This window comes from Miscanthus floridulus, chromosome 3, assembly GCF_019320115.1.
Source record: "Miscanthus floridulus cultivar M001 chromosome 3, ASM1932011v1, whole genome shotgun sequence".
Taxonomy (NCBI): domain Eukaryota; kingdom Viridiplantae; phylum Streptophyta; class Magnoliopsida; order Poales; family Poaceae; genus Miscanthus; species Miscanthus floridulus.
In genome coordinates, this window is record NC_089582.1 from 58,516,023 (window position 1) to 58,528,094 (window position 12,072).

General features: G+C 42.5%; 2 protein-coding genes and 1 long non-coding RNA gene across 3 annotated transcripts; 1 reads left to right on the forward strand and 2 right to left on the reverse strand.

The window, feature by feature from the left end:
- The first annotated feature begins 348 nt into the window (after positions 1–348).
- On the forward strand, positions 349–1,401 carry LOC136543779 (uncharacterized mitochondrial protein AtMg00810-like). The gene has a single exon (XM_066536139.1). It carries the CDS (start codon positions 349–351, stop codon positions 1,399–1,401), a length of 1,053 nt encoding a protein of 350 aa, XP_066392236.1.
- A 588-nt stretch (positions 1,402–1,989) lies between these two features.
- On the reverse strand, positions 1,990–4,528 carry LOC136545815 (uncharacterized). The gene is made up of 3 exons (XM_066537793.1): positions 4,227–4,528; positions 3,608–3,680; positions 1,990–2,272 (listed from the first exon to the last, which is right to left on the reverse strand). The coding sequence occupies exons 1-3, from the start codon at positions 4,321–4,323 to the stop codon at positions 2,206–2,208; spliced, it is 237 nt and encodes a 78-aa protein (XP_066393890.1). The 5' UTR covers positions 4,324–4,528; the 3' UTR covers positions 1,990–2,205.
- Positions 4,529–7,940: 3,412 nt separating this feature from the next.
- On the reverse strand, positions 7,941–10,274 carry LOC136545817 (uncharacterized). Its single transcript, XR_010781160.1, has 3 exons — positions 10,118–10,274; positions 8,457–8,529; positions 7,941–8,265 (listed from the first exon to the last, which is right to left on the reverse strand). It is a non-coding gene; the product is annotated as an uncharacterized lncRNA (long non-coding RNA).
- Positions 10,275–12,072: the final 1,798 nt, after the last annotated feature.

A 12,072-nucleotide genomic window follows, 5' to 3' on the forward strand; every position in this document is an offset into this window, starting at 1 on the left:
GAAAGATGAGCTGGGCGCGGTGATCAAACACAAGGCCCGATTGGTGGCGCGCGGTTTCGTCTAGTAGGAGCAGATCGACTACGACGATGCGTTCGCTCCCGTGGCGCGCATGGAATCTGTCAGAGTCCTCCTTGCGCTGGTGGCTCAAGAAGGCTGGCGTGTCACCACATGGATGTGAAATCCGCCTTTCTCAACAGCGACCTCAAGGAAGAGGTGTATGTGCAGCAGCCGCCTGGCTTCGCTGTCGCCGAAGAAGAAGGAAAGGTCTACAACCTACGCAAGGCCCTCTATGGTCTACGGTAGGCTCTACATGCCTAGAATGCAAAGCTAGATGCCACGCTCAAGGACATGGGCTTCGAGCAGAGCACTCATGAGGCGGTGATGTACCGGTGGGGCAGTGGACGCTCTGTCCTGCTCGTCGGCGTCTACGTCAACGATCTCATCATCACCAGCGTGGAGGAACGTGAAGTGGAGGCGTTACAAATGAAGATCTTCAACATGAGTGACCTCGGCCTCCTCAGCTTCTACCTCGGCGTCGAGGTGCGCCAAGATGCCAGCAGCATCACCCTCCGTCAGACACACTACGGCAAGCGTATTCTAGAGCTCGGTGGTATGGTTGGCTGCAACCCTGCCCATACTCCAATGGAGGAACGACTGAGGCTTAGCAGACAGAGCACAACGGAGGAGGTCGACCCCACGCACTACCGGTGGCTCATCGGCAGTCTGCGCTATTTGGTGCACACTCGCCCAAACTTGGCGTTCGTCGTCGAGTTCATCAGTCGGTTCATGGAGCGGCCTATGTTGGAGCATCAACTAACTGTCAAGCGCATTCTCCGATATGTGGCTGGCACCCTCGACTTCGGTCTGCACTTCACCAAGGCGCCCGGCACCACACGGTTCGTTGGCTACTGCGACAGCGACCTCACCGGCGACATTGACACAAGCAAGAGCACGAGCGGAACATTGTTCTTCCTTGGCAACTGCTTGGTCAGTTGGCAATCCATCAAGCAAAAGGTGGTGGCACTTTCAAGCTGTGAAGCCGAGTACATTGCCATCACTACTGCTGCAACACAAGCTCTATGGCTGTCAAGACTGCTAGCAGAGCTTCTCGACAGGCATGTCGAGGTGGTTGGGCTAAAGGTGGGCAGCAAGTCAACCCTCGCTCTGGCCAAGAATCTAGTCTTCCATGAGAGGAGCAAGCATATCAAGATCAAATACTATTTCATCCGAAGCTACCAGGAAGATGGAAGCATCAAGGCGGAACACATTCCAACCACTGATCAGCTTGCAGACATCGTCACCAAGTCTCTGGGCAAGGCCAAGTTTGAGGAGATGAGGGAGAGGATTGGCTTGAAGCAGATCACCTCCAAGGCTGAGCACAAGGCTAAGGGGGAGAAATGAGGGTTAAGCCTAGTGCTAATACCTCAATGTATCTAGTTTTATCTATTTAAGCTATTTACTATTCACTGTCTAGGCTAGTTACTATTCACTATCTAGCAATTATTAGATGCCTTAGCATCCAAGGTAGCGTCTGCTTTATGCAGTTAGAATATGTTGTAGCGGTTGAGACCTTCTTGTATCCCAAGTTTGCTACTTCTATTTAATACAATGAAGCGGCGTATGGCCAAGCTGCCCTCTAGCGGATCAAATTGTACTTGTGTTCTTAGTTACCAGTCCAACAGTCACATCCATGCTCCAGTTGATTACAGGGAAAATTGTTTCCACCGTAGGGCTTGTTTGAATGCGCATATATTCATCTCAATCCTCATGTGTTGAAGTGGATTGGAGTGAAATTAAACTAAGTTACATTTCAATCCACTCCAACACGTGTGGATTGAAGTAGATACACATGCATCCAAACAAGGCCGTAAGGTTGGTTTGCAACAAATATTTTTCATGTAATCAACTCGAGTAACAAGCTAATAATACTATGAATGTGACACCATGCAGTTAAACTGTGGCTAGATACAGTACGAGATACCAAGAAAATGATTTTAATTACAGTAGAATTCAGGGTGTGATATCGTGTACTCAAAACTTTGATTACACATAATACAAGAAAAATACATAGAAAAGATAATACCGGTAAGAATGTTACATATTGGAACTACATCATACACATCACTACAGCGCTAAGTTTGTGGGAACCTTGTTCAGGTTCCAGAACCAGCAGATTTTGCTTCTTCTGTGATTCACGCTGAAGGCTTACGAGGAGGGCATGCCAATTGCCGGGCCGTAATTTGCGCCTTGGAAAATCCATGCCTTCAGGTGGCTGAAAGAGGTTCATTAGAAAGCAGTTAGAAACAAAAGAATTCATTAGCATGACCACATAATGAAAGGTTTAGGAGTTCCTAATATGACTACTGAAAAAAAAGTGAAGTGACTGCAGACTGAAAAGCAACAAATGACCCACAAATCTGTTTTTTATATAAAAAAAAGATCACAATGATGTGAGAAGTGGGTTTGTAAATATTAAGCAGCTACTTCTTTATCAGGTCATTATCCTAGATTGCTTGGGAGATCTTTTTTTTTTCACTGTTACAACTTACAACCCCTCTGATCGACTAGTGGAGTTAGAGTGGTTTGATTGTAAAGGCCATTAAGGAACCATGTCCATCTTCTCTTTAATATAAGATACGTGCTCTCATGCGCGTTCGAAACAAAATATCAACCAGCTACTTAAGGTGCACATAAAATTGAAACTTTGACAAACATATAGCAAAGTAGATGATAATTTACATTTTTTTACTATCCAACCGAAGCTTAGCTCAAAGATGCTCATGGATGAGAACAGCAGCAGATTTAGTATTTGTAGTCAACAAAACACCCCCCGGTTGTTAGCAAAGATGGACAATCCTAAGTCATGCCAAAGTTGTAAACAATGAGCCCACACCATCTAGTGCTTAAAAAGAACACTAAGGGATAGACTACATTTGACAAAGTAACACACTTTTCAGCAAACATTCCTTATGAAATGAGTTCAGCTAACATTACTGTAACAACAATCAAACCCACGCTTAATGTCGAAAATCAGTGCTTGATTGACTGGCAACAATACATTCGTAGATCATAACGTTTTTTGTTTCAGTAAAACCTGCATTGCGACAGGGTGTGTTGGAATATTTGCTATCAATATAAGAAAATATCTATCTAGCTTCACTGCTGAATTACACTAACACTGTCCAAATGTTCTTAAAATGGTTGGCTGAGTTAGAGCCTAAGAGCTTCCTCATTCCAACTTCCCAGTTCTAACTTCTAAATAGTGATTATTTTCCTATTATTCTCTTTGTTTTCAGCGCACTGAACTTTTGCCAATAAAACTGAAAGTAGAATACTCCCCTGCATTCATACTGTTTTTCTACTTAAAACCGATTTAACAAAACTAGGAACCTATTTCGCAATAAGAAATACTCGCATGTGAGACATGCACATAGCTAGGTGCCCACTGCACAGATAACAAAAACAAGAAAAATATCAGACATCACATTGCAATTTTCAGACTTGCTAGGAAACATGGAAAAGTTTGTGTTCCCCATTTCTCGATTTGGGAACTTAAGGATCTAGAGTTTAACATAAATGTAGTGGTAAACTCTGTTTGTTTGGATACCTTTCGAAGACGTCGGTAGCGAAGCGGGAGCCATTGAAGCAGATGAACCAGAGCAGGATCAGCACCAATATGTCTACTCTTAGTTAAAGGGAGAACATTGTAATAACAGGAACATAAAATCCAGTTTACTTGGAAAGGACCACCGAATGAGAAACCTTGCCCAACAAATTCGAAGAAATGATGGTAACCCCTCCGAAATCAACGAACTGCCTGGCCGATAAAACGTTTCCGCCAAGAACGAATCGAAATAAGGCCCCGTTTAGATCCATTTTTTTTATTTTGGCTACTGTAGCACTTTCGTTTGTATTTGGTAATTAGTGTCTAATTATGGACTAATTAGGTTTAAAAGTTTCGTCTCGCGATTTCTCACCCAACTGTGCAATTAGTTTTTTTTTCGTCTACATTTAGTACTCCATACATTGCCGTAAGATTCGATGTGACGGATACTGCGTAAAATTTTTTTGACAACTAAACAGGCCCTAAGTGCCTACCCAAACCTAAGTCTTGTCGAGATACAGATACCCAAAATCAAACGCGGATCCAACATAAGCAAGGTCGGAATTTGCAAAGTGAGAGTAACGAAAGAACTGAATCGGATGGAGACGCAGCGGAAGGATACTGAATAGGCAGCGCTCCCACCAATCGAGCATGTAGAGGCCCATGGTGACGTTGTAGAGGTGGATCTTCTTGCCCACCCAGCTCATCTCGCCGGCCATCTTTCTCTGCAGGGCTAGTTCTTCCTGGTTGCGGAGCGCTAACGCTAACCTCTCCGATTCGGGGGCGCCTGTGTTGTGTTCCTCTGGTTCTTCTTCTGGATCAAGTCTGAATTTTTCCGAACTCTGAATCGATGTTGCTCTTGCTCTATCGGGGGATACAGAGCTTGTCCTTGTCGTTTATATAAGAAGACAGAGAAAAAGGAAAGCCTGTGTTGTGTGCCTCCTTTGTTTACTTTTTTTCCCCCTGCCTTGTTTTACTGGACCGATTCCTTGTCGTTTTAGACCCAGCCAGCCACTCAGCCACTCAGGTTTGAAGTCAGCGTCTGCCGGGGTCCAATTTGGCCGCCCAGTGCAGCTGCAATCACTGGACTTTTCCAACTAGTATACAGCACGACGGAGATCATGGCTGCAGCCTGCAGGGGAGGAATTTGCTAGGAACAACACTGGAAAGCTACATTCTCTGCCCTCAAGGAGAAGTTGAAAGCTGTTGAGCTAGAAATGAAGAGAAACAAGACTAGTCGCCTTATTCACATATTCATCATGACCCATCGTCCACCAGCAAACTGGACCGAAACCATTTTCTTGCAAATGTTGCAACAGATGAGAGGACACAAGACTAGTTCGCTGGTCTAAAACTTAGCTGAAAAACACTGTTTCGGCTGGTTTATTACGAGAAAAAAACATTATTTGGCTGGTTTGATGAACAGTAACTTGAGAGGGGTTCCAGCCGGCTGGCTGGTCTCGGTCAGACCAGCGAACGAGCCCTATGTCTTTTTCTCCTCTCAACAAAAAAAAAGGCACAACACGGCTGCTTCCAAGGCCCACATAACAGTAACTTGAGAGGGGTTCCAGCCGGCTGGCTGGTCTCGGTCAGACTAGCGAACGAGCCCTATGTCTTTTTCTCCTCTCAACAAAAAAAAAAGGCACAACACGGCTGCTTCCAAGGCCCACATAAGAGGTACTAGTTTATGAAGTGTGCCCCCATGCTCGGTTTTGGAGTTATTTTCTCTAAAAAAAGGTTGTAGATGTTCTAGCAGATGTCCATACAGGGTACGTTGGAATGCCCAATTCTCCCTGCTCTGCAATATCTTGTGTGCACGTTTCAACATTTTCACTTTTACTTAGGATTTGTTTGGATCTTATAATAAAAATGAGAATAAGATCCAAACACTTGGATTTTAGATAAAATTCTAGAATCCAACTATCTACCAAAAACCTACTATTTGGAGATTTCTTCTATAGAAAGGTAATAATTACAGTGAGAATAATAAGATCCGCAAATCACCACAAGTCTTGTCGGAAATCAAAGATGAATGCCTCAATGTGGAAGTTTTGGGGGTGGGGGTGGGGGTGGGTGGGGTGGGGGGGGGGGGGGGGGGGGGGGGCTTAGAACCCTTAATGTTGTCCCAACCATTAGTGAGTAATTAGCCCTTGCTACACCTAACACCCCACGACAGTCTGCTGTGTGAGTGTGAGAGGCAGCGCTACTCGCGCTTGTATTATGTACCTTCTCCTTATTAATATTATAAGCTGATCAACCGGATTTTTCAAAAAAAAATGCAAAGGTAATATATAATAAGATCCAAAGACCTATCATTTTCTTTATCTAGATTCTAAATCACTATCTAGAATCACTATAAGAATAAGATAGAATGAGATCCAAGCGGGGCCTTAGTTTCATGGATACCTTGGATGAATCTTATATTATAAGAGTGTGTTTGGTTCATGAGACGGAACGATCAATGTTTGGTTGGGGATCCTAGAAGGATGAGTTCATTCCAAGGAATATACTCATTAGATTTAGGGTGAACAATCCCCTAGAAACGAGCGAAGGGGGATCCCTGTTCGTCCTCACACATCATGCGGGCATCGCACTTGCAACGCCCGTCACCATCCTGCTTGGCTAGCACACCTCCTTCACCTATGGCAAGAATCACGACCCGCCCAAGTCGCACAATTCCTTCACTGGTGGTGTCATCCCCCACTCTCGATCCTACGAGAGAAGTAGATGGGTGGCAACACATACATGGGCATGACGTGGGCGAGAGGCGGCACCAGCGGCGAATCTAGACTAAACTGCTGCCGGGGTCGCACAGATTCATGAATTCAATCTGATGGGGTCGTAGCTGGCCGGAATACGCGGGGTTCCACTAATTCGTATAAAGTTATCGGGGTCGCATGACCCGACACATGCACTGTGGCTTCGCCGCTGGGCGGCACAAGCACCGTAAGAGGCTGTTCTAGACTATTACTACGAGCATGCGGTCTAGAACTAGAAGGGTTAGAGCAAAAGAGTTGAAGAGATAATGTTAGGCGACGAGCAATGCATATTGCAAAGTGGTCTATATAAGTGGGCCCAAAAACAGTAGTCTTTAGCTATAAAAATTGTCTCACAATGCATAAAGACTAGCTAAAAATTGTCTCACAAGTCACAATGCATGAAGACCAAGTGGGCTATACAGTACGGTCCATGCCAGGCCCTAAAAATATACTCCATAGATCTTGCTATTGACTTCTTCCACTCATCAGTACTCGGGTGGGATAAGATGAAAAGAAGAAAATAATTTTTTATTTCATATGGCTAGCCTATAGTGGTATAGACTGCTTTAGTTATTTCACTTGCTATATTGACTCCGTCTATAGCGTTAAGTTGGCTTTTATAAAGCTATATGGACCACTTTTTCCCCATATTGTGGCAGTCGTTAAGGGCTTTGGGCCCATGTGTGATTAGAGAGAGAGAGAGAGAGAGAGAGAGAGAGAGAGAGAGAGAGAGAGAGAGAGGGGGGGGGGGGGGGGGGGGGGGGGGGGGGAGGTGGCCACCAGGCCAGATAGGCATTGGACCAAAAGCTAATTTACTTTAGTAATTTAAAAAAAAAAGCTAGCTCAAATATGGTTTATTCTAGTCATGGCCAATGTGATTAATTAAAATTTTAATTTTTAAGTATAAACTGCTATTATGTCGTTTCGTGACAGATTTAATAGGATTACCTTACCAATTTTGTAAGGAAGTAAACCTCATCTAGCTACTCATCTCTATTATAATGTTTCATCCAAACAGAACACAAGGCCATTCAATCTCTTGTCATCCCTCAGAACTAAACAGAAAATAGGAATTATCGCATTCCTCTAGGTAAACAAAAACTAGACCATCCCATCCCACAAACCAGGGACACAACTGTCTCATCCCATGTTGCATCCAAACCGAACACAATCAATCTTTATGACCCTCGTCACTCGTCACCAGGGATAAGTAATGCCATCTAGTACAAGATGAATCCATCTTATGATATATCTTCAAGTTCTTACCACTAGCCGTTTTGTTTAATTTTACTTTGTTCTTGTTTTCTCTCAATTGCTTATGATGAAACATGGCCACATTTATGGCTCACCATTTATCAAGCGTTCCTACATCAAGAAAGGCATAATGGTTGAGGATAAAATAGCTATGTACATTTACATGGTTTCGTTTCTCAAATGTACTATCCAACTATCATAAGTTCATTAAAAAATATAATATAAAATAAAGAAATTGTCAAAATATAATTTAGGAGACCATGCCATGACCAGCTACACCTTATGACAATATGGAGGTAGTAGTTAGTATTTCTGAGAAGTTGTATTTGTTCCTTTCGTCACGAGTTTGCAATTCTCTTTCAGTGTTTGTAAAACAGTGTACAATATGCAGACGTGCAGTAACATTTTTCTCAACTCTCACTTAAGCATACATGTACATTAACACTGAAGAGAAAGCATGCCTAATCATAGCATAGTAACATTACTTGGGTATTGAAGATTCTTAAATTTTTACAAATAATTGTTTAGCACACACACTTCTAACACCATTTTTCATATTTATGCTTTTGTGTACCGACCAATATAATTTAGGACATCGCCACCATAGAATAGTTTCTTGTGCCAAGCTACATGTTACTCTTGAGATGGCTGAAACATAGAAGAGAGATTGTTTTGTCACGATGATAATACTTTCTTGCTTTAGTCAAAACAATGCACAAAATTATAAGGATGATGTGGGGGGAAATGCAATTGCGGCCTCGTGTTTAATATAGTTGATTCATTTCTGTATTAATAAAAATTGAATGAAGCTAAGATTAAGGAGGAGATAAGGAACTTACTTGTCAAATGCCTGCCACATAGATTTTGTTGTATTGTAGCAGATGAACCACAGGAGGATTATGACAATAGAGTCTATATAGTAAGTTAAGGTGAGACAACAGTACACAATTAAACAAGTAATTTTAACAATCAGAAGTACCCAGCTCATTTTTACATCATAGCATGATCAGCTGTGATTTTTCGTGTCGTGGCTGCAATTGCATATGGTCTTATAGCTATAATACAACTCAGTTCACTATTTGATTGTTGGATCACCACAATTATTTTTATTCTGAGTTTGATCAAATTTATTGGAAAAGGAAACAATTATGATACCAAATTAGTATCACTGGATACATCATAACATATATTTTCATAATGTATTTATTTAGTGTTATAGATGATATTATTTTTTCTATAAAGTTTGTCAAACTTAAAGATAGTTTGATTTTAGACGATTCTAGAAATTGATTTATTTTAGAACGGAGAGAGTGATAGTTTCAATAAAATTTCCCATATATAAATTTCAAAAGTAATATCTTGGGTGTTGTATCTTTGTTAAAAGTTCTAACTTGGTCAAATCTCTATTGAGGCAACAAACGATCGTCCCTCCGGTCATATTTACATGAAGTTTCAGACATTTTGTTGTCTGAACCGTCATGTAAAAGTGACAAGAGGCAGTAGCACATACTGTACCATCTCAAGCAGAGTCTAGCAAGTAGCAAGATATACTAGTGGGCTTTGTTTCCTGGTTGCATCAATGACCCGCCATTATAAGCCGGTATTTGTTTTTTTTTCCATTATTTGACGTGGGAGTATGGAACTAAGCCACTAAGGGGACAATTGATTGCAACTTGTGCAATATGTCACGCAGATAACAAGTAAATATCATTTCCGCACACAAACATATTTGTGGATAAACCTGTAATTGTTTTACAAAATACAACATATTGAAATTAGTTTCAAAATTGGGGTTTCCCATTTGAAGACAAACTCACTACGGATGTCTAGAATATCAACAAGCTAACTCAGAACAAAAACACAATAAATACTTTAATAGCACACTACCCATAATGTTGTGAATAGAGCTGAGGTGTGTGTGTGGCATCTCGTGCGTGTGGCGGCTGTAGGCCGGTCAGTGTGGTCAGATTTCTGAATCTTGAGATTTTTTCTTTCTCAATCTTGCCTAACTACCCACTGCACCTACCTAATTCGCCACATCAGCAAACCAAAGGTGACCTGAGCACATGGAAATCTGGAAATGGAGCTCCTACCAGCTTCAATGCTATGGAGCCAAATTAATCAAGCAAAAGAATAATTAATTTGCAAAGGTTTAATGAAGAAAATATATAGTCTGATCCATGAAAATGTCACAATTGAGATGCATGCTTTGTCATGACATACACAATTGGTCACCTTGAGTCCCCTTATTGTTCCCCGGAAATTTGCCAAAAGTTAAATGAAAACTTGTACCCTGGAGCACCCAAAAATATAATCTCAATGCTGACTCATGGCTATAGGAGAGAAAAAACCCAGAAATTGATATCCAAAACGCAAAACATGAAGAGGATCAGAACAAGGTAGAGGCGCGATCACCGGAGAAGGCTCTAAACAAACAGAGCTACTCCTATATATCTAGAGAAGAAATTAGGCATTTTTGTGGAAATGAAATGAAGGATACTGAAGAGGTATCTCTCCCACCAATCCATGGCGTAGAGGCCGATGGTGACGTTGTACAGGAACAGCTTCCTGCCGATCCAGCTCATCTCTTCTCCTGCCCTTTGCTTCTGCTTGCTCCCCATGCTTAGCCCTCAGGCCTCAGTGTTGTGTGTCAAAGAGACAGATGCGAGAGTATTTGCAATGCTTTGGAACTTATAAATCTTTGTACTTGGCTTTATGCATGCAGTGCAGGGAAGCTGAAGAGCCTTGCTAGCTGCAGCTGTTATTTATAGAAGGAAATAAGCCAAGCTAAAGCACTACTAGAACCTGTTTACACGGGAACACGCCCACTTTTTCTTGGTTGCACACTCACTCACACTTGGATTGCGCTACCACCCATCCAGTTGGCAGTGGCCGATGGCAAACGACTGCAGCTTGGATTGGGCGGCGGCGATCAGCTAGGTGCACTGACTGATGCATGCATGCCTTCCAAGTCCAAAATTAATTATTGCTAACACATAATTACCATTACCTGAGTCTTCTCCAGCGAATTTATTTTCGGCGAAAACCGGGACACAGTTGTTAACTTAGACTGGGTAACTAATAATACAAGTCAGTCAGGCTGATTTATTAGCTTTTGTGTAGACGATATATGCTGATGACACTATGCATCAGCCCAACTTCTGCCCCAGGTATCAGATTATAGGATCAGGTTCTCATTCGAAGAGGCTGACAGCCTCACAAGTCACAAGTGTCTGACGTAGCCAGTGTACAGTGGCACACGGTGGGTATATAACGCCTTCACGAGCTGAAGGATTGGTCAGACTTGATGCGCAAACGGTCTCTGTCTGAAATACAATGTCAACTTGCTGCCCCTGTGCCAAGGAGCGGTATGAATTATGATGTGTACATCGTAGTTGGCTTAAGAGCAACTCTCAAAGAATCTCTATATTCTTCCTAATTGTCAGAAATACAGACTTTGGTGAAGAATGTCTTCCAACAACTTTTTTAATTGGCTATCCAAATATAGCCACCTTCTATTCCAGATTTTTCATTAGCCAAAGATAAAGAGTAAGGCTAACTCTCTAGAGGGTGCATAAGATATAAAAAAGTTGTTGAAGAGTCAAAAGCTATAGGAAGCGGTTTTCATTCAGATGGTGGCTCGACAAATGATGATTTCGATAGTGAGTTTTCGAAGGGCTTTTGAAAATGCTCTAACATTTGCATCCAAACGCAAACTCCCGGCCTCTCTGTTTGGTGATGGTTTAGCCAGACAACCAATTGTGAGACTATTGCAACGATTTAGAAAACGTCAATAATTTCTGAAGCGAACCTGCGTAAACCAGGTTTTTAGAGTATATAAACCTAGTTCAACCATTTAGAAAACCATGCAACAGTATATATAGAACCTATAGTTCAACAATCTGTGAAATCAGCTAAACTTCATTCCATTTAAGACGTTTTGACCTTTCTAGATTCGTATATTTTGTTAGCACTTAGAGATATATATTATATTTAGATACATAGTAAAATCAATGTAACTAGAAAAAAACAAAACATATTGTAAATTTGAAATGGAGGTACTTGTTTTGAAAAATATAATCACCTTTTAGCAAGAGAACCATATGATTGTCATCGGTAAAGCAGATGACAATATCTATATTCATATGATGGATACATAATATTGTGTCAGGAAAAACCACGCCTGGCGACGGGTCCGCGACTACGCCCGGCGACGGGTCCACGACTGTGCACGGCCGCGGGTCCGCTACTACGCCTGGAGGCGCCCCGGCCCTGTGCCCCCAGCGACGGCTGGTCTGCACTCGGCGGCGCCTCGGCCCTGCGCCCCCACCGGCGGCGGATCCGCGCGACCACGCCTGGTGGCGGGTCCGGTGGTGGCTCTGTGCTCCTGGCGGGGAGACGCGTCACGCACACCATCAGAGAGGAGGTGGCCCTCGTGCCCAGCACAGCGACGCA

What these genes read in the sequence shown, in the direction of transcription:
- LOC136543779 (XM_066536139.1), top strand. Translation starts at nt 349, where the DNA reads ATGGGCTTCGAGCAGAGCACTCATGAGGCGGTGATGTACCGGTGGGGC.
- LOC136545815 (XM_066537793.1), bottom strand. Translation starts at nt 4,323, where the DNA reads ATGGCCGGCGAGATGAGCTGGGTGGGCAAGAAGATCCACCTCTACAAC. An exon ending in GTGGGAGCGCTGCCTATTCA is followed by an intron (nt 3,681 to 4,226) that starts GTATCCTTCCGC and finishes AACTAAGAGTAG; the next exon opens with ACATATTGGTGCTGATCCTG. An exon ending in GCTACCGACGTCTTCGAAAG is followed by an intron (nt 2,273 to 3,607) that starts GTATCCAAACAA and finishes AACCTCTTTCAG; the next exon opens with CCACCTGAAGGCATGGATTT.